The sequence below is a fragment of the Oncorhynchus keta genome, chromosome 4 (assembly GCF_023373465.1).
Source record: "Oncorhynchus keta strain PuntledgeMale-10-30-2019 chromosome 4, Oket_V2, whole genome shotgun sequence".
Lineage (NCBI taxonomy): Eukaryota > Metazoa > Chordata > Actinopteri > Salmoniformes > Salmonidae > Oncorhynchus > Oncorhynchus keta.
Genome location: NC_068424.1, coordinates 16,915,516 through 16,938,706, shown reverse-complemented (window position 1 = coordinate 16,938,706; position 23,191 = coordinate 16,915,516). Strand labels below are relative to the sequence as shown.

The 23,191-nt window shown below is 42.9% G+C and overlaps 1 protein-coding gene and 1 long non-coding RNA gene across 51 annotated transcripts in view; both read left to right on the top strand.

Annotated features, from left to right (window-relative positions):
* The first annotated feature begins 9,345 nt into the window (after positions 1 to 9,345).
* Positions 9,346 to 23,191, top strand: part of LOC118369943 (SH3 domain-containing kinase-binding protein 1-like) — a 33,824-nt gene continuing 19,978 nt past the window's right edge. For 12 of the 50 annotated variants that reach the window (XM_052502514.1, XM_052502510.1, XM_052502486.1 and 9 more), the window contains exons 1-3: positions 9,360 to 9,786; positions 11,137 to 11,294; positions 21,369 to 21,471. In XM_052502514.1, the coding sequence (XP_052358474.1) occupies positions 9,783 to 9,786; positions 11,137 to 11,294; positions 21,369 to 21,471 (265 nt within the window). In that variant the 5' untranslated portion in view covers positions 9,360 to 9,782. Of the gene's footprint in view, positions 9,787 to 11,136; positions 11,295 to 21,368; positions 21,472 to 23,191 lie in introns of all 50 variants that reach the window. The other 38 variants (XM_052502622.1, XM_052502630.1, XM_052502635.1 and 35 more) reach the window with 7 other exon arrangements.
* LOC127919200 (uncharacterized) lies at positions 12,829 to 13,866 on the top strand. Its single transcript, XR_008102161.1, has 2 exons — positions 12,829 to 13,130; positions 13,429 to 13,866. It is a non-coding gene; the product is annotated as an uncharacterized LOC127919200 (long non-coding RNA).

The window sequence follows — 23,191 nt, the reverse complement described above, 5'->3', positions numbered from 1 at the left end:
TTCTTAAACAATGTAATAAAAAAATATATATATATCATTGAGTTAATACAGCTCCAAATTGCAGGTCTTTCAGTTTAGCTCAGTGCTTTCTGTGGTGGTGGGGCAAGCCAGCAGAAAATATGCAGCGTTGCGTCGTGATTGGCCCAGTGTTCTGTCACTCATGGGAACACCACATCACCACCAAGTCAAAGGGTAGAGCTAGAGAATTCTAGCTCCTTGGGTGCTGCCATAGAGTTACATTAGAAGTGCCCATCCAAGAAGGCACAAGGTTACTGGCTACAGATAAAATTATGTCAAATCACATTATATCTACAGTAGCTTTGATTGGACTGATCATGTCAACGTCATACTTTAAAAATCTTAGCTAGCAGTCATCATGTATCAAGTCGACAATCTACTGGCAAATCCTTTTGAATCCTTGTCATATGAAGATAAATAATAAAGGGAAATTATAGATAAACATATCAGTGCTCATCGACCATTGGACATAAACATTACACAACAAGTTGGAAATTGCAAATTCAACAATGAGTGGTTTGGAAGAAATCAGTGACAGTGGCTAACTGCAAGCATTGCAAAGCAATCACTCACCTGTTATTCAGTGGAGTGGCTGTGTGTTCCAAGTTTAAAATGATAAACATTCAACATTCGCCATGCTGTCAATGCCATGCTGTCAATGAATGTCAATGCATGATTTGTGCCACATTCAAAATAACTGTTAAATCGGAACTGCGATAACTTGACTTCAGTGAGTTCAAGACAACTGGGAAGGCGGGAATAAACAAGCTTCGACTGAGAAAATACGTTTTGAAAGGTCATCCAACACGGAATTGTAAATCCGGCCTCTTTCTAGAGCTCCGACCTGAAGATAAATGACGTCATCATGATTAGACTTTTTCAGAGTTCCCAGTTGATGTGAAAGCACCATAAATCCAGAGAATGTCAGACTTTGATGATACAATTTGCCCATGAAGGACCTCCGCGCCACCTTTCTGTTCAAGTGAGTACAACACAGCAAGATGAGTATGCTGTATGCCGCTGCATAAATTATGCAATATGCCAGGGGGATATGTATTCTGTAGCTAAGAATGTAATACTAAGGTTATGTTATGTTAGTAGCCCATGTGCCTCACCCTAATAATTTGGTCTTTTTACTCCTTTTGCCTAGTGTTCTAACTTGGTGGTGCACATGTAGCCTATAACTTGTTTTAGAAAAATGTAGTCATTGAATATTGTAAGAGCTTTCATTGTCTGTTTATATGCCCCCTTTATTTATCCTACAGATCTGACTTGTTGTACAAGGAGAACACTGTAAGAACGGCCCATGTTCTGAATTGTGTCGCTGTACATTTCAAAAGTGCTAAACAAATAGTTATATTGACTATGTCTGTCCTAGCTTGCTCATATCTCTCTTATCCGCTTGTCATCCCATTATGCCATAGTTTGTACATCTCAATTGTCATTAGAAACCACATTTGTTTAAGCAAGTCAGCCACATCAGATATGTTTTTTTAAAGGGCAGTAAATGAGGCTGAATGAACTGTTTCGCTGCCAGTCAAGGCTCCGCTGATAGCCAGGTGTAGCAGTGGTAAGATGTTGGGACAGCTTTATGCAGGTGTTTTGTGGGCACCATTTGTCACTGTTATAGTGCAATTAATGTATTGTTTAGTGTTTTGTTGTGTAGGGATTTTGCTGCCATGGATCCCACTTTTTTATTTGTTTTTGCCCCACCAAGATTTACATGCTAAAATTGCCACTGAGTATCAGTGTAGGAGAATTTACGTAGCAGGTTAGGAGAATGAGTTTAAGGTTAGAGAAAAGGGTTAGTGTTAGGCTTAGTAAAATCCTTGTTATCAACAACTGTTGTCCCCGACGAGACAACTAGATGGAGCTGTACTCAATCTAGCCACAACGGTAGAAACTGTCAGACCCGACAGACCATCAGTATCGTAATACCGGCATGATGTAGGCCTAACTGAGGTGAACATGAATGAAAATGACTTGTGTATGGGCCTGTATGTAGGCCTTAACTTGGTGCATCTATAGGCTAGGTGAGGGCTCAGACCTGTGGCAATATGTATATTAATTTATGCATTCATAGGTACACACAGATTATGATATATTTGACTGTATTAAAAACTGGATTAGAAAAATAATTTTGACTTGAATTGTGCGCTGCCACACGTCTCTCCTATCTTTCAGCTGTCCCCATCACATTGTGTGTGGCTCTGAGTTATCAGTCAATGAGTGGGAGCTTGCGCAGAGGAAAGGGGGAGAGAGAGAGAGTTACAGCACTGTATAGACATAGTATGACATTTGAAATGTCTTTATTCTTTTGGAACTTGTGTAATGTTTACTGTTAATTTTTTATTGTTTATTTCACTTTTGTTTATTATCTATTTCACTTGCTTTGGCAATGGTAACATATGTTTCCCATGCCAATAACGCCCTTGAATTGAATTGAGCAGATGAGAGCCCACATTTTTTATCATGTTTTTACATAAAGATAGATTTAGAGTTAGATAAACTTGAATTTTTCTGCAAGAACATATACAAGATACTACCTTCCACAACATAACCTTCACTCCAAATCAAAACTCCAAACCTACAATGTGATTTTGGAAAACATTTCCTGGAAGGATTCATACTACCAAGACTCTTATTTCCAAGCTATACAGAGGGTGCTCTGGCAAACAAACAACATAAACCTGAAAACACCATCTAACCTGGAACTGAGCGAGTAATGTCTAGTCTGAATCTACTTTTAAAGCCAAGAAGAAAAATACAATACAATTATATATTTTATTTATAAGGACTGAGTGCTAAGGTAAGGCTACCAAGCTTGCTAGGACAGAACATATCTGACTGCAATTAGCAGTGAGAGGTGTCAAAGCCCTTGAGCCCAAAAATGTTAGGAGAGTTTCACAGCTGACCCCACCCAAATGCAGAGGCTTTTGAAGCCCCCTCCCACTGTTCAGAGGTCATTACAATACAGTGGATAACAGTGGATAACCCTCGCAAGGCTGCCGGCCCAGACAGCATCCCTACCGCGTCCTCAGAGCATGCGCAGATCAGCTGGCTGGTGTGTTTACGGACATATTCAATCTCTCCCTATCCCAGTCTGCTGTCCCCACATACTTCAAGATGGCCACCATTGTTCCTGTACCCAAGAAGGTAAAGGTAACTGAACTGAATGACTATCGCCCCGTAGCACTCACTTCTGTCATCATGAAGTGCTTTGAGAGACTAGTCAAGGATTAATTCACCTCCACCTTACCTGTCACCCTAGACCCACTGCAATTTGCATACCGCCCCAATAGGTCCACAGATGATGCAATTGCAATCACACTGCACACTGCCCTATCCCATCTGGAGAAGAGGAATACCTATGTAAGAATGCTGTTCATTGACTACAGCTTAGCATTCAACACCATAGTACCCTCCAAGCTCATCATTAAGCTTGAGGCCCTGGGTCTCAACCCCATCCTGTGCGATTGGGTCCTGGACCTCCTGACGGGGCACCCCCCAGGTGGTGGAGGCAGGAAACAACATCTCCACTTCGCTGATCCTCAACACTGGGGCCCCACAAGGGTGCGTGCTCAGCCCCCTCCTGTTCTCCCTGTTCACTCCTGACTGTGTGGCCATGCATGCCTCCAACTCAATCATCAAGTTTGCAGACGACACAACAGTAGTAGGCTTGATTACCAACAACAACGAGACAGCCTCTAGGGAGGAGGTGAGGGCACTCGGAGTGTGGTGTCAGGAAAACAACCTCTCACTCAATGTCAACAAAACAAAGGAGATTATCGTGGACTTCAGGAAACAGCAGAGGGAGCACCACCTTATCCACATCGACGGGACAGCAGTGGAGAAGGTAGAAAGTTTTAAGTTCCTCGGCATACACATCATGGACAAACTGAAATGGTCCACCCACACAGACAGTGTGGTGCAGAAGGCGCAACAGCACCTCTTCAACCTCAGGAAGATGAAGAAATTTGACTTGTCACCTGAAACCCTCACAAACTTTTACATATGCACAATTGAGAGCATCCTGTCAGGCTGTATCACTGCCTGGTATGGCAACTGCACCGCCCACGCCCGCAGGGCTCTCCAGAGGGTGGTGCGGTCTGCACAACGCATCACCGGGGGAAAACTACCTGCCCTACAGGACATCTAGAGCACCCGATGTCACAGGAAGGTCAAAATGATCATCAAGGACAACAACCACCTGAGCCGCTGCCTGTTCACCCCGCTACCATCCAGAAGGCGAGGTCAGTACAGGTGCATCAAAGCTGGGACCGAGAGACTGAAAAATAGCTTCTATCTCAAGGCCATCAGCCGTCACTAACGCAGAGAGGCTGCTGCCTACATACAGACTTGAAATCATTGGCCACTCTAAGAAATGGATCACTAGTCACTTTATTAATGCCACTTTAATAATGATGTTTACTCATCCCATATGTATATAATGTATTTTATACCATCTATTGCATCTTGTCTATGCCACTCTGTCAATTCTCATCCATATATTTATATGTACATAGTCTTATTCCATCCCTTTACTTAGATTTGTGTGTATTAGGTAGTTGTTGTGTAATTGTTAGATTACTTGTTAGATATTGCTACACTGTCGGAACTAGAAGCATAAGCATTTCGCTACACTCGCAATAACATCCGCTAACCATGGGTATGTGACTAATACAATTTGATTTGATTTAATGTTCATTTTTATTGTTTATTTCACTTTTGTTTATTATCTAGTTCACTTGCTTTGGCACAGTTAACATATGTTTCCCATGCCAATAAAACTCTATACTTTCAATTGAATTGAGAGAGAGAATTAGAGAGAGAGCTGCAACCAGAGGAGGGCAGCAGAGGACAATACATACATGTAATTTTGTCCTTGAGACATTTAATTGAAATACTGTAAAATTCCATCTGTTCCTATGGAGGACTGCTCCTTTTGAGGAGTACAAATATGGCAGCTGGTAGCTTAAAAACCTCTAATTGGGGTTTATACATTGAACATCCCTGTTAGTGAGAATTTCTCCTTTGCCAAGATAATCCATCCACCTGACAGGTGTGGTTTATCAAGAAACTGATTACACAGCATGATCGTTACACAGGTGCGCCTGGTGCTGGGGACAATAAAAGGCCACTCTAAAAGGTGCAGTTTGGTCACACAACACAATGCCACAGATGTCTCAAGTTTAGAGAGAATGTGCAATTTTGTATTTATTTTATTTCACCTTTATTTATCCAGGTAGGCCAGTTGAGAACAAGTTCTCATTTACAACCTCGACCTGGCCAAGATAAAGCAGAGCAGTGCGACAACATCAAACAACACAGAGTTACACATAAACAAACGTAGGGTCAATAACACAATAGAAAAAGTTGATGTACAGTGTGTGCAAATGTAGAAGAGTAGGAAGGTTGGCTTTGGGGATGACCAGTGAAATAAACCTGCTGGAGCGCATGCTATGGGTGGGTGTTTCTATGGTGACCAGTGAGCTGAGATTTGGTGGGGCATTACCTAGCAAAGACTTATAGATGACCTGGAGCCAGTGGTTTTGGCAACGAATATGTAGCGAGGGCCAGCCATGAGAGCATACAGGTCGCAGTAGTGGGTAGTATATGGGGCTTTAGTAACTAAATGGATGGCACTGTGATAGACTGCATCCAATTAACTGAGTAGAGTGTTGGAGGCTATTTTCTAATTGACATCACTGAAGTCAAGGATCGGTAGGATAGTCAGTTTTATGAGGGTATGTTTGGCAGCATGAGTGAAGGAGGCTTTGTTGCAAAATAGGAAGCTGACTCTAGAATTAATTTTGCATTGGAGATGCTTAATGTGGGTCTGGAAGGAGAGTTTACAGTCTAACCAGACACCTAGGTATTTGTAGTTGTCCATATATTCTAAGTCAGAACCGTTGAGAGTAGTGATGCTAGTCGGGCGGGAGGGTACAGGCAGCAATCGGTTGAAGAGCATGCACATAGGTTTACTTGCATTTAAAAGCAGTTGAAGGCCTAGGGAGGAGTGTGGTATAGCAAATCAAATCCAAGTTTTTGTCATGTGCGCCAAATACAAAAGTGAAATGCTTACTTACAGGCTCTAGCCAATAGTGCAAAAAAAGCTTGCATTGAAGCTTGTTCGGAGGTTTGTTAGCACAGTGTCCAAAGAAGGGCCAGAAGTATACAGAATGGTATCATCTGCGTAGAGGTGGATCAGAGAATCCCCAGCAGCAAGAGCGACATCATTGATATATACAGAGAAAAGAGTCGGCCCGAGAATTGAACCCTGTGGCACCCCCATAGAGACTGCCAGGAGTCTGAGCAACAGGCCCTCTGGTTTGACACACTGAACTCTATCTGAGAAGTAGTCGGTGAACCAGGCGAGGCAGTCCATTTGAGAAGCCAAGGCTTTTGAGTCTGCCGATAAGATTGCTGTGATTGACAGAGTCGAAAGCCTTGGCCAGGTCGATGCTGCACAGTACTGTATTTTATCGATGGCGGTTATGATATCGTTTAGGACCTTGAGCGTGGCTGAGGTGTACCCATGACTAGCTCCGAAACATGATTGCACAGTGGAGAAGGTACGGTGGGATTCGAAATGGTCGGTGATCTGTTTGTTAATTTCCCTTTCGAAGATTTTAGAAAGGCAGGGCAGGATGGGTATAGGTATAATAGTTTGGGTCTAGAGTGTCTACCCCTTTGAAGAGGGGGATGACCGCAACAGCTTTCCAATCTTTGGGGATCTCAGACGATACAAAAGAGAGATTGAACAGGCTAGTAATAGGGGTTGCAACCATTTCGGCGGATAATGTTAGAAAGAGAGGGTCCAGATTGTCTAGCCCGGCTGATTTGTAGGGATCAAGATTTTTTAGCTCTTTCAGAACATCAGCTGTCTGGATTTCGGTGAACCAGAAGCGGGGGGTGACAATGTTTCCTATCCTCAGTGTAGTGGGCAGGAGGAGGTGCTCTTATTCTACATGAACTTTACAGTGTCCCAAAAATTTTTGGAATTAGTGCTACAGGATGCAAATTTCTGTTTGAAAAAGCTAGCCTTCGCTTTCCTAACTGACTGAGTATATTGGTTCCTGACTTCCCTGAAAAGTTGCATATCGCGGGGATTATTCGATTCTAATGCAGAACGCCACAGGATGGCATGCTGAATGCAGGAATGTCCATCAGAGCTGCTGCCAGAGAATTGAATGTTCATTCCTCTACCTTAAGTCGCCTCCAACATCATTTTAGATAATTTGGCAGTACGTCCAACCGCCCTAACAACCGCAGACCACGTGCAACCACGCCAGCCCAGGACCTCCACATGCGGCTTCACCTGCAGGATCATCTGAGACCAGCCACAAGGACAGCTGATGAAACTGTGGGTTTGCATAACCAAATAATTTCTCAGGGAAGTTCATCTGTGTGCTCGTCATCCTCACCAGGATCTTGACCTGACTGCAGTTTGGTGTCGTAACTGACTTCATTTGGGAAAATGCTCACCTTCAATGGCCACTGGCAAGCTGGAGAAGTGTGCTCTTCATGGATGATTCTCGGTTTCAACTGTACCGGGCATATGCAGACAGCGTGTATGACGTTGTGTGGGCGAGCAGTTTGTTGATGCCAATGTTGTGAACAGAGTTTCCCATGGTGGAGGGGGGTGGGGTTATGGTATGGGCAGGCATAAGCTACGGACAATGAACACAATTTTAATTTTATCGATGGCAATTTGAATGCACAGAAGTATCGTGACGAGATCCTGAGGCCCATTGTCGGGCCATTAATCCGCCACCATTGCATCATGTTTCAGCATGATAATGCACAGCCCCATGACGTAAGGATCTGTACACAATTGCTGGTAGCTGAAAATGTCCCAGGTCTTTCATGGCCTGTGTACTCACCAGACATGTCATCCACTGAGCATGTTTGGGATGCTCTGGACCAACGTGTGCGACAGAGTTTTCCAATATCCAGCAAGTAAGCACATCCATTGAAGAGGAGTCGGACAACATTCCACAGGCCACAATCAACAGCCTGATCAACTCTATGCAAAGAAGATATCATGCTGCATGAGGCAACTGACAGATACTGACTGGTTTTCTGATCCATGCCCGTTTATTTTTTGGTATCTGTGACCATTAGATGCATATCTGTATTCCCAGTCATGTGAAATCCATAGATTAGGGCCTAATTTATTTATTTCAATTGTGTGATTTCCTTATATGAACTGAGTAAAATCTTAGAAATTGTTGCATTTATATTTTTGTTCAGTGTAAATACATCAGTATGCCATGTCAAACACAACGTCCACATTTGCAGAGATCGGATACAGATCAAATGTATATAAGGTCTCCGTATACGAGGAACTATGTGATAATCTGCTCAACATGTCTGCAATGTAGGCAGCATGGAACGCCACCAAGTTCTGTTCAAACCTTCGCAGATGATCCAGTCTTTATTTTCAATGGCCGGAGGACGTTTATCATCGGATAATCCACATTAGTATTATTGGCCCAGTGGCGATTTTAGCATGTAAATCTTGGTGGGGGTAAACTCCCCAATTTTTTTTTTAGATGCATGCCAGCAAAGCCACTACACTACAAAACACTAAACACTACATTAATTGCACTATAACGGCGACAAGCGGTGCCCACAAATGTTTACGGTCTACATAAAGCTGTCCCAACAGCAGAGCTTTCTTGCCAGCAGAATGGAGTGAATCTTTACCACCGCTACACCAGGCGATCAGCAGAGTCTTGTCTGGCAGCGAAACAATTCATTCAGCTTCGTTTACTGCCTTTAAAAAACAAACATAGCTGTTATGGCTGACCATATTTTTCTGGCATATTACATCATTTATGCAGCAGCATATAAGACATTTTTGGAGTGGCTTTGTTCTACGCAAATGTTGTAATTAAAAAAAAAAGATTTACAGTTCTGAGTTGGATAACTGTTCAAAACGTATTTTCCCAGTCTGACTTCCCAGTTGCAATGCTTGTGATTGTCCACTGTCACCGATTCCTTCAAAACAATGTTTCCAACTTGTTGCGTAATGTTTATGTTCAATGGCCGATGAGCACGGATACATTTAATCTATATTTCTTTTCATTATTTCTCTTAATTTGACAAGGATTAAGAAGGATCTGCCAGTAGATTTGATTCACGATGATGACTGCTAGCTGAGATTGTGAAAGTAAGATGTTGACATGATCAGTCCAATCAAAGCTACTGTACATATAACGTGACTTGACGTCATTTCTGTGGCCAATGACCTTGAGCCTTCTTGGAAGTGCACTTTTAATATAACTCTATGATAGGACCCAAAGGCCTGAAATGTTGGATGTCTACCCTTACTAAATGACTGAAGCTAGCCTCTGCCCAACCTGCCCCGTGGCGGATCGCCACTGTATAGGCCTGTAAAAAATTATAGCGTTTGTGTATCTGGAACGCACCCAATCTTTTGGGGGAAGATTCGCGTATTCTCGCGATATTTATTTATACTGACGTGGTACGCAGCTCAGGGCAAAGAGAAAGCGAGCGCGCAGTTATTTCTGTACATCAGTGGTTTTCCGCTATCTTGACTGGTGTGTGGTGTGATAAGGGGATAAAGCGGAAGGAATATGGTTCCATCTCACGTCCCTCCGGCTGCAGCGCTGTCATAACGGAGTTGTCGTGCTGGCGGCTGGGGCTTGTACTCGGTCCACGGAATAACCAGGATTCCTGCCTTTCCCGTTTAACACGGTAGTCCCTGCAGCAGTAGCTGAGCGTCACGGGAACAGATGGGTGAGTTGAGACAAGATTATTATTATATTTTTTTAACCTTTGTGATGCGTCAATTTATAGTTATAACAGTAGAAAACCTAAACACAACTGGACACACCTGGATACTTTACAGTACAGATGCTGAATGTAGTCTAAACTATGTTTTCGTTAGCTGCGTGTCCTGATGACCATAACGCGATGCTTAGGCGGGGAACTTGCGTGTGTGTTGCGAGTACAGCAGACAGTAAGAAGACATTGATGTGCGACAGATGTTGACACGTTTACATTTTTATTCTCCGTCCTCTCTCTTCCCCTATCTCGCTCTTCCTCTCCCCGTTGTTGCGCGAATATAGCCTGAGTTTAAATTGGTTTAGTTGTAGAGTTACTAATAGGAAGTGTAGATCCCTCCAGGTAAACCCCAGGGAGAAGTGGGGGTAGAGAGGAGGGGAAGGACCGGAAGAGAAAACAGCTTCATGATCTTCACTGTAATACAGACTGAGATAGGCCAGATGTCCCCTCCTCTCTTCCTCCTCTATTATTTCAATCCTCTCTTCTTCTCCTCTCTTCATTCTATTCCTGTAGTGGCTGTATAAGCCACCCCCCTAGTTGTGACCAATAATATACTCATTTACAGATACACACAGACACCACCTGGCACCATCAGTTGGAGTCCTGGTCCCCATGGTAACCAGACACCTCAGCAGCACCTCCATGGGGATTGTTATTGGTGGCCAGCTGACATATGAATATTCATCAGTATTGTGTGTGTGTTCTACTACTGAGTTGGGAGTGTATTATTTCTGCAGGCATAGTTGGTACACTCTGTTGTTTCTCTCAGTACAGAGAGGCACAGGGTGGGGATAGACAGGGAGAGAAGCAGAGGCTGTTTTAGGGGTTGGGAGCTAGGAGGAGGGGGATTGAGTCATAGCAGTCCTCCGTCTCATTCCACCATTCCCGTAGTTACATCCCCACCACCACCCACACAACTATGACAGAGATCTGTGTATTTGTGTGTCCTTTTACAAACTGAACTTTTCTTTGGGCGCATTCCTGACTTGGAATGCAAACACAACTCAACTATTGCGGAAATCAAATAACATTTTATTGGTCACGTACACGGTTTAGCAGGTGTTATGGCGGGGCAGTGAAATGCTTATCTTCCTAGACCCTATCAATCAATGCAGTATATGACTACAATTCAAACCTTTTTTTTTTAAAACAGGAACTAAATTATGCATTCATGTCAATCAAAAACTTGATGACTTCGGCACAGATGTCTCACGTTAAGATTCAGGCTTAAGTTTGTTAGCCATTAGTCATAAATTGTTTGTCTTTTCTCTCTTGTCTCTCTGTCTCTGTGTGTGTTTCCAGTGGAGGCGGTGGTAGAGTTTGACTATGAGGCTCAACAGGAGGATGAGTTGAGTCTGCGTGTCGGTGACATCATCATTAAGGTAACCAAGGATGACGGAGGGTGGTGGAAAGGAGAGATAGACGGACGGAGGGGGCTGTTCCCAGACAACTTTGTCAGAGTGAGTAACAATTACAACACACACTCAAATCAATGTTGTTGTTCCCATATTGTGTTTTAAGAGCATTGTACAACCAAGTGTTTAGGATCTGTAGCATTTTCTAAATGTGTCAATGCATTTAGAATGTCAAAGAAAATGCTTCAGTGTTTACATTGTAAATACCTCAACATGTTTATTCACCGTAACACTTTTTAAACACATTAACATATTTATTCAGCACAAGGCGTTTTTAGGTTTTAAAAACTAAACACTGGGGGTGGGGTTTTAACAGTGTAGGTAGGGTGTAAAGCACGGTTTGCATATTTCCCAGCATGCCTTTCATGTGAATGTGAAAGACCCACCCATGAATGTGTTTGTTGGTGAGAGAGACATTGTTGTCAATTTCAATAACTTGATTGACCATATATGAACATGTTACTTTAAAAAAAAATATATATATATTCTAACTTGGCCATAACTAAAGGCCATTCACATATTATACATCTCATGAGGTGTTTAGTTATGAACTAGTTGCCCTCCATAATGTGTTCTGAAAATCTTGACTCATGTGCCACATCAGACCTGCAAATCACAGTACACTGGTTTGTGAAGTGATTAATAAATCTTGTTGGAATACAGATAGAGGGTGTATATCCAACAATTTCCCCCCCCCCAAAATCATTTTTTCACTCAAGACATGGCATATGGGGGAGCAGTGAGATACCCAATCGATTAGATTATACTTTTCTCGTCAATCATCTTGAAAGAAAACGTATAGTTAAAGATTGCACTTTGCAGAAATCGCTCCACCATTTCCTGGTTGCTAGAATTCCAAAAATTATTCTAATTTCAGTTTATGTGGCAAAACAAACCGTAGAGAATCATTGTACTGTCTAAACCGCTCTGAAATATATATTTGCATAACCATTACTATTGTATTTTCAGCTGTTTGAAGCTGGTGTATAAAACTGAAAGTGGAATACGCAAAAAAAAACTAAACTTAAGAACAAAAAGTGTAGAAATAGCGCACATAGAACATATCTACCTCTTCTTAGACTTTCTTTCATTGAGATCTATAACACACATTTCTATGTGAATTTGGTCGGTCTGCCTAAATAAACATTACATTGCGGCTTTTGAAAACTGGAAATCAACCAAAGGTCAAATGCTTTACTATCTAAAGGTTGCAAGTGCGTGGGCGATGGAGAGAAACAAAATGGTGCAGTTTAAGGCCATGTGGCGGAGAGTGATGCAGGCGCTGGAGATGAGGGGTGTGAGCAGTTGGGTCCTGGCAGGAGTGATGTTGTGTATGTTTGTGTGCATCTGCATGTTGTCGTTTTGTATGTGGATATTTTGTATTATAAAAAATATATATAATAAATAAAATATTAAAGCCAATATTTTTTTCACCCAAACCTGCACTCAGAATGACTGCTGTGGTGAAGGACTTAACAAACAATACTACCTTAACCATCTTGACTGGAACCAACATCTCAGTAACGGGTGTAATAAATCCAACCCCTTACAGATGGGATTAGTTTAGAAAAATGTAAGTTATTTATCTTTGTATAGTATACAATCAAGTAATCAATCAATGTGCCTGAGTAAACATAGATATTAAAACAAACTATTCTAAAAAATCTACCTGCATTGAATGGAAACATTTCTTGAATCAAATGTCTTGTTCAGTTGTGCTGAAATGTAGGTTTGATTGAATTTATTTGACAGTCTGTAAAATCCATACATAAGGGAGCTCCAGCTGGTGACGCCTCCACAGACAATTGAAGGAAATCATCAAGGATAACACAATACATCTTAACAGCTTATTTCCATTGTGGTCCTTCTGAAGAGGGAAAGGTGACAGACATTCCTAACACTGATCTGAATAGAAGGCATGGAAAGTCACATCCATTGCTATTGACTAAATCCATTCTTAACAGGACTATGGGGAAGTAAACACTAGTGTTTAAAATGTCAACACTTAGGAGATGAAGGTGTTCTACTGGTTGGAAACTAACTGGGGAAAAGCTGACTCGTGTTTAATCTTGCATTCTCAATGCATGTGTTCAGTATGAGAACACCTATTGCCAAATCAAAATATCTAACGTTTAAGTTTTAAACATGTCACGTTTCATGTTTTTTTTTTTTTTTACAGTGTAGCCTAATGAACCTAATGACTGGTTCTGCGAATCTGTAAAGAACACAAACCTGTTCTTTGAATGTCCTGGATGGGAGACCAGATGCTGCAGCAAAAACACTGACACCAGTATCTAACAGTGGTGTGGTTGTGTGGTACGGGGGAAGCATCCACTTCCTTTCACAGTAGAGGAAGTAAAAATGACACAAGCAAACATGAACCCAGTGTTGTTGTGTGTTTCTTTAACCCTGAATGGTCAATGATAAAGTCGATCTAGAATAGAACAGACAAGATATTCATCTGCTGAATTGTTGCTCCTAAAAATCATTATTTAATAACTGTTGTGTTGAATGTCACTGCTCACTCAGATTACACTCACCTTGTGGTCAGTTTGAGTGCATGAGTCATGCATGTTATCATTCTCTTGTTCTTCCTAATAAAATGTGCATTTGTTCACTCCCCTCGTGGACTCAGATTACACTCACCCTGTGGTCAGTATTAGGGATGAATATTTTCCAGAGAATCTTTCAGGTTTCAACACCAGGAATAATACATATTATGCCGAGCGTCCCGAGAAATAACTATCTGTAAGGTCCCCCAGTCGAGCAGTGAATTTCAACCACAGATTCGACCACAAAGACCAGGGAGGTTTTCCAATGACATGCAAAGAAGGGCCCCTATTGGTAGACGGGTGTAACAAACAAAAAAGCGGACATTCAATGTCCGTTTGAGCCTGGTGAAGTTATTAACTACACCCGGGATGGTGTATCAATACACCCAGTTATTACAAAGATGCAGACGTCCTTCCTAACTCAGTTTGCAGAGAGGAAGGAAACCACTCCGGGATATGAAGATGAGGCCAATGGTGACTTTAAAACAGTTGCAGTGTTGAATGGCTGTGATAGGAGAAAACTGAGGATGGATCAACAACATTGTACTTACTACTCCAGAATACTAACCTAACTGACAGAGTGAAAAGGAAAAGCTGGTTGTCTGCTTTGTACCAGGCACTGGGAGATGAATTCACCTTTCAGCAGGACAATAACCTGATAAAGGAAACAACACACTGCTCTTGATAGTATCACTGGTCTTTAATAAGCTTGAGTATCGGCCTCACGGCCTTTGTCAGAGCTTTTGTGAATTTCTTAAAATTAGCACCCTTATGTAGACCTGGCGCCACCCACATCCGTTCACACATCGAAAGGGGTTGGAGGCAAAGGAAAAACAAACAAGTGCTACCATATGCATTTCATATATATTAGAATAACGTGTGGAAAACCACAATGAGAACAACCACGTCTGTAAAACCACTGAGGACATAGCAAGTTTTCATTCATCGTTGGGTACATCGACGAAAAACATCAGAGTAATCTTAAATAGGGTCATAACTCATGTTCAAATTCACAACATAACATTTCATCATTAAGTCCTTTAGGAAATAAAGTCTGGAGGGTGAAAATCCCAAAACATTCTCTTTTACTCAGAGTATTATTAATATCACCTCCCCTGTCTGATATCGTAACTTTCTCTATGCCACAAAATCTAAAGGTAGAAATGTCATGCTTTAGGTCATAAAAATGTACAGCGACTGGATAATCCCTGTCGTTTCTTCTGATTGAACTTCTATGTTCACTAATTCTCTGAGAGAACGAGAGGTTTTACCGGCATAGCAGAGCCCACATGGACATGTAATAATGTAAATAACATGGGTGGTGTAACACGTAATAATGTCATTTATTTGGAACTGTTTTCCTGTATGGGTGGCAGAAATATTCACACGTCATCATGTTGTTGCACTGTGCGCATCCTCTGCATTTATAGCTACCATTTGGTAGAGGGCGTAAATTGCGACCTCGCCTATACACGTGGTAGATTTTTAAATTCAGCCGGCAAAGCTGGGTCCGATGATAAAATATGCCAGTGTTTCTTGAGCACATCTCCCAGTTTCTTGAGCACATCTCCCAGTTTCTTGAGCACATCTCCCAGTTTCTTGAGCACATCTCCCAGTTTCTTGACCACATCTCCCACTTTCTTGAGCACATCTCCCACTTTCTTGACCACATCTCCCACTTTCTTGACCACATCTCCCACTTTCTTGACCACATCTCCCACTTTCTTGACCACATCTCCCACTTTCTTGACCACATCTCCCACTTTCTTGACCACATCTCCCACTTTCTTGACCACATCTCCCACTTTCTTGAGCACATCTCCCACTTTCTTGAGCACATCTCCCACTTTCTTGAGCACATCTCCCACTTTCTTGACCACATCTCCCACTTTCTTGACCACATCTCCCACTTTCTTGAGCACATCTCCCACTTTTCGCGAGTTCAAAGTATATGTAGTTGTGAACATTACAGAGTGTTCTTTAGCTTTAGTGGGTCTTTTTTTGTAGCAGTTCATCTCGTGTTTTTCCCAAAGCCAAATTAAGAGCTTCATCCACACATTGTGACGAATAGCCTCTTCTTAGAAACCTAATGCGCATCTCTGCTGCTTTTTCTATAGATCATTCGTTTTAATAGGTGTAATAGTAAAGACCATAGGCAGCTGGTGAGTTTCAAGTTTGGGGAAGCTTCCAATTTATCCTACCATTTCTACCCATCTTTTATATGCACATTTTTGTGGAACAGTTTAATTTCAATAATAACATTTTATTTTCTCAGTCATTGTCACGTGATTAATCATAAAAATCTGAAATAAAATGATTAAAATGTCAAAGTTAAAATTGAACTGAGGTGAGAGCAGCAGCCTCTGCCATATGAACACATTGATACACTGTGATCCATTGGCGGCTAAAGAAATGAGCTCATAGAACTCCGAGACAGCCTATAGGCCAATGCAGCAGTAGGCCTGTAACCTCCATCTCAACTAAGTAAAATAACCTGATAAATTCTGCTTCTTTCAATCACAATCATCTCTCTTCTCTACCTGTCTGCCTCCCTTTCTAACTGTCTTGACCTGAGCTATTGTTAGTGAACTGCAACATTGTATCAACTGGCCTATTCTGGGCCCTCAGAGTTCCCCACCCAGTGAGCTCTAGACAGACTGCTGTTTTTTAAAATAACATTTCTACTGGCTATATGGGGTCATCAGATCATGATATTTTGCTCTTTCACACCGAGGCGTGGTGATTATCGAGGCCTGGAGTGTTGGAAAGATTGTTCTAATACTTAGGAACTATCATTCGCAATGGATGTAAAGAAAGAAAGAAAGAAAGAAAGAAAGAAAGAAAGAAAGAAGAAAAAAAATACTGACTTTGTTTCCGATGTGTGAGTTGAAAACCAGTTTATTAGTGGTGGACGTGGTGAGTTATGACAATCAGACATTAACAAATGGGCACCCTCCTGTATTTGCATGCCGCAGGCCAGGTAGGCCTACTCTATATGCGTGCTCAGGGGCACTCGCTCCCTCAACGTTATCAGGACAGGGAAACACATACTCATTGCTCACCAAGCGCTTGTTACTCACAAGTTTAGAAGGTTGTGAACCCGGCAAACAATGTTTCCACTCCGAGAATGAGACCGGCAAATTACTGTAATTAAGACATGCATTGATAGAAGTGTATGTAACCATATGATGAGAGAATAACAGTACATTTACTAGGCTTACGTGAGTCATATGGGAATTGATTAAAAAAAACACCATCAAAGGGCAAAGAATTCACACAATGTATGGGCAAGAATTTGCAGTAGACAGCTGAGCACAGTCTGGAGAGCTGCACCATATCTTGGCCACACACCCCTCCACTACACACAGGTCTGCACATTATACCCCTAGAACAGCATTGTACTTATACTGGACAGATTTGGGTAAGAGTGAGCCCTGTCACTTTTTCCTTTTCCTGTCTGCTAAAACGACATCACCGGAGAAAGCATCTAAGCGAGTGAAACAGCACCCCTCTACATATAGACCATGTATCTCGGCCTGGGCAGAAATAGTATGACATGCTATACTATTTTGGTCCAGACAGCATTAGATACAGTATATGGTCTACACATTTTTGTTTTTGATTATTATGATTGGTTTTGGTATTCATAAAGCATCTCAGAGCAGAGTGCTGATCTTTAGATCATAATGAATGACATTACATGGACAGAGTGTACCTGATCCTAGATTAGCACTCCTAGTCTGTAATGCTTTTTTGATATGGGCCCTGCTGGTATGTTGGTGCTAGGCTGGAACAAAAACCTGTTAAAACTGCTTTCCAGGAACAGGGTTGGAAAATGTTCATCTCAGAGGAAGAGAGTTTGACTAGATATGTCCCATGACAGTAACATTCTGTGTGTGTGTGTGTACAGTCGTGGCCAAAAGTTTTGAGAACAACACAAATATTAATTTTCTTCTGCCTCAGTGTCTTTAGATATTTTTGTCAGATGTTACTATGGGAATACTGAAGTATAATTACAAGCATTTCATAAGTGTCAAAGGCTTTTATTGACAATTACATGAAGTTGATGCAAAGAGTCAATATTTGCAGTGTTGACCCTTCTTTTTCAAGATCTCAGCAATCCGCCCTGGCATGTTGTCAATTAACTTCTGGGCCACATCCTGACTGATGGCAGCCCATTCTTGCACAATCAATGCTTGGAGTTTGTCAGAATTTGTGGGTGTTTGTTTGTCCACCCGCCGCTTGAGGATTGACCACAAAAGGTCTGGGGAGTTTCCTGGCCATGGACCCAAAATATTGATGTTGTGTTCCCCGAGCCACTTAGTTATCACGTTTGCCTTATGGCAAGGTGCTCCATCATGCTGGAAAAGGCATTGTTCGTCACCAAACTGTTCCTGGATGGTTGGGAGAAGTTACTCTCGGGAGATGTGTTGGTACCATTCTTTATTCATGGCTGTGTTAGGCAAAATTGTGAGTGAGCCCACTCCCTTGGCTGAGAAGCAACCCCACATATGAATGGTCTCAGGATGCTTTACTGTTGGCATATGACACAGGACTGATGATAGCGCTCACCTTGTCTTCTCCGGACAAGCTTTTTTCCGGATGCCCCAAACAATCGGAAAGGGGATTCATCAGAGAAAATGACTTTACCCCAGTCCTCAGCGGTCCAATCCCTGTACCTTTTGCAGAATATCAGTCTGTCCCTGATGTTTTTCCTGGAGAGAAGTGGCTTCTTTGCTGCACTTCTTGACACCAGGCCATCCTCCAAAAGTCTTCGCCTCACTGTACGTGCAGATGCACTCACACCTGCCTGCTGCTATTCCTGAGCAAGCTCTGTACTGGTGGTGCCCCGATCCCGCAGCTGAATCAACTTTTTAGGAGACGGTCCTGGTACTTGCTGGACTTTCTTGGGCACCCTGAAGCATTCTTCACAACAATTGAACCACTCTCCTTGAAGTTCTTGATGATTTAGTTGCAATCTTACTGGCAGCAATATCCTTGCCTATGAAGCACTTGATGACGGCACGTATTTCCTTGCAGGTAACCATGGTAGACGGAGGAAGAGCAATGATTCCAAGCACCACCCTCCTTTTGAAGCTTCCAGTCTGTTATTCAAACTCAATCAGCATGACAGAGTGATCTCCAGCCTTGTCCTCGTCAACACTCACACCTGTGTTAACGAGAGAATCGCTGACAAGATGTCAGCTGGTCCTTTTGTGGCAGGGCTGAAATGCATTTGAAATGTCTTTTGGGCATTCAGTTAATTTTCATGGCAAAGAGGGACTTTGCAAGTAATTGTAATTCATCTGATCACTCTTCATTCTGGAATATATGCAACTTGCCATCATACAAACTGAGGCAGCAGACTTTGTTAAAATTAATATTTGTGTCATTCTCAACTTTTGGCCACGACTGTACAGTAAGCAGGTGTTTCCTGTTCTGACATTGCAAATCTGTTCCTCTTCCTTTTGTTATATCAGTTTGGTTTCCTTCTATAGAGAAGCGCACTCACTTATACTCTGACACACTCAGGTGTGCTTGTGAATGTGTGTGTGTTATTGCGTCAGTCTGTGAGCTGCAGAGCAGGGATTATGAAACTGCATCCTGACGAATGCATTAAAGAACTGGGAAATATACAGCCGTGTGTGTGAATAAAAAGGCTGTGTATGTTGCAGCTGTAGGGCAATGCTGACGAACACACAGTAACTCGGGTAGGGCAATGCTGACGATCACACAGTAACTCGGGTAGGGCAATGCTGACGAACACACAGTAACTCGGGTAGGGCAATGCTGACGATCACACAGTAACTCGGGTAGGGCAATGCTGACGAACACACAGTAACTCGGGTAGGGAAATGCTGACGAACACACAGTAACTCGGGTAGGGCAATGCTGACGATCACACAGTAACTCGGGTAGGGCAATGCTGACGAACACACAGTAACTCGGGTAGGGCAATGCTGACGAACACACAGTAACTCGGGTAGGGCAATGCTGATGAACACACAGTCACTTTCGGGTAGGGCAATGCTGACGAACACACAGTAACTCGGGTAGGGCAATGCTGACGAACACACAGTAACTCGGGTAGGGCAATGCTGACGAACACACAGTAACTCGGGTAGGGCAATGCTGACGAACACACAGTAACTCGGGTAGGGCAATGCTGACGAACACACAGTAACTCGGGTAGGGAAATGCTGACGAACACACAGTAACTCGGGTAGGGCAATGCTGACGAACACACAGTAACTCGGGTAGGGCAATGCTGACGAACACACAGTAACTCGGGTAGGGCAATGCTGACGAACACACAGTAACTCGGGTAGGGCAATGCTGACGAACACACAGTCACTGGGTAGGGCAATGCTGACGAACACACAGTAACTCGGGTAGGGCAATGCTGACGAACACACAGTAACTCGGGTAGGGCAATGCTGACGATCACACAGTAACTCGGGTAGGGAAATGCTGACGAACACACAGTAACTCGGGTAGGGCAATGCTGACGAACACACAGTAACTCGGGTAGGGAAATGCTGACGAACACACAGTAACTCGGGTAGGGCAATGCTGACGAACACACAGTAACTCGGGTAGGGCAATGCTGACGAACACACAGTAACTCGGGTAGGGCAATGCTGACGAACACACAGTAACTCGGGTAGGGCAATGCTGACGAACACACAGTAACTCGGGTAGGGCAATGCTGACGAACACACAGTAACTCGGGTAGGGCAATGCTGACGAACACACAGTAACTCGGGTAGGGCAATGCTGACGAACACACAGTAACTCGGGTAGGGAAATGCTGACGAACACACAGTAACTCGGGTAGGGCAATGCTGACGAACACACAGTAACTCGGGTAGGGCAATGCTGACGAACACACAGTAACTCGGGTAGGGCAATGCTGACGAACACACAGTAACTCGGGTAGGGCAATGCTGACGAACACACAGTAACTCGGGTAGGGCAATGCTGACGAACACACAGTAACTCGGGTAGGGCAATGCTGACGAACACACAGTAACTCGGGTAGGGCAATGCTGACGAACACACAGTAACTCGGGTAGGGCAATGCTGACGAACACACAGTAACTCGGGTAGGGCAATGCTGACGAACACACAGTAACTCGGGTAGGGCAATGCTGACGAACACACAGTCACTCGGGTAGGGCAATGCTGACGAACACACAGTAACTCGGGTAGGGCAATGCTGACGAACACACAGTAACTCGGGTAGGGCAATGCTGACGAACACATATGAACTCGGGTAGGGCAATGCTGACGAACACACAGTAACTCAGGTCGTGTGTGTCCTGTGATAGTTTCCATAAGAAAAAAAGGGCAAGACCCAATAACTGCATTAGCGTTTGTGGGTGGACATGAAGTTAGGGATGTGTGTGTGTGTATTCCTCTTCCTGCTCATAAAGGGTTAGGTGACTCGGGTTACAGACATCTTATCCATTACCATGACTTCAGCACCTGATAAATAGATGGGAGACAAGATACACAGAGATACAAAACAAACATTCAAACTCTCTCTCTCTCTCTCTCTCTCCAGGAGATGAAGAAGGAGGTGAAGAGAGCGGCGGGTCCTAAATCTGATTTGTCCAATGGCAGTACAAGCCCTGTACCTGAGCCTGACCTACGACCAGCCAGGAAAGGTACCCCCCCCCCCTCACACACACACACACACACACACACACACACACACACACACACACACACACACACACACACACACACACACACACACACACACACACATCCTTAGGTAGATTAATGTCCCCCTGCTCATACACAGATCCTATTAGAGTGATAGGCATTAGCGTCAGGTTATCCTTTGTCCTTCACACACACGTGCACACATTCCTGATACTACCGTTCACTAAAGGAATTATTCACAATATTAACAGTACTATATATATACATACAGTTGAAGTCGGAAGTTTACATACACTTAGGCTGGAGTCATTAAAACTTGTTTTTCAACCACTCCACACATTTCTTGATAACAAACTATAGTTTAGTATAGGCAAGTCGGTTAGGACATCTACTTTGTGCCTGACACAAGTAATTTTTTCCAACAATTGTTTACAGACAGATTATTTCACCTATAATTCACTGTATTACAATTCCAGTGGGTCAGAAGTTTACATACACTATGTTGACTGTACCTTTTAAACAGCTTGGAAAATTCCAGAAAATGATGTCATGGCTTTAGAAGCTTCTGATATGCTAATGAACATTATTTGAGTCAATTTGAGGTGTACCTGTGGATGTATTTTAAGGCCTACCTTCAAACTCAGTGTCACTTTGCTTAACATCATGGGAAAATCAAAAGAAATCAGCCAAGACTTCAGAAAACAATACCCCTCCGGCAGGAGACGCGTTCTGCCTCCTAGAGATGAATGTGCTTTGGTGCGAAAAGTGCAAATCAATCCCAGAACAATAGCAAAGGACCTTGTGAAGATGCTGGAGGAAACTGGTACAAAAGTATCTATATCCACAGTAAAACGAGTCCTATATCGGCATAACCTGAAAGGCCGCTCAGCAAGGAAGAAGCCACTGCTCCAAAACCACCATTTAAAAAAGCCAGACTACGGTTTGCAACTGCACATGGGGACAAAAAATCATACTTTTTGGAGAAATGTCCTCTGGTCTGATGAAACAAAAATAGAACTGTTTGGCCATAATGACCATTCTTATGTTTGGAGGAAAAAGGGGGAGGCTTGCAAGCCGAAGAACACCATCCCAACCGTGAAGCACGGGGGTGGCAGCATGTTGTGGAGGTGCTTTGCTGCAGGAGGGACTGGTACACTTCACAAAATAGATGGCATCGTGAGGCAGGAAAATGATGTGGATATATTGAAGCAACATCTCAAGACATCAGTCAGGAAGTTAAAGTTTGTTTGCAAATGGCTCTTCCAAATGGACAATAACCCCAAGCATACTTCCAAAGTTGTGGCAAAATGGCTTAAGGACAACAAAGTCAAGGTATTGGAGTGGCCATCACAAAGCCCTGACCTCAATCCTATAGGACATTTGCGGGCAGAACTGAAAAGGCGTGTGCAAGCAAGGAGGCCTACAAACCTGCCTCAGTTACACCAGAATGGGCCAAAATGTACCCATTGTGGGAGGCTTGTGGAAGGCTACCCGAAATGTTTGACCCAAGTTAAACCATTTAAAGGCAATGCTACCAAATACTACTTGAGTGTATGTAAACTTCTGACCCACTGGGAATGTGATGAAAGAATGAAATACTGAAATAAATAATTATCTCTACTATTATTTTTGACATTTCACATTCTTAAAATAAAGTGGTGATCCTGACTGACCTCTGACAGGGAATTTTGACTAGGATTAAATGTCAGGAATTGTTAA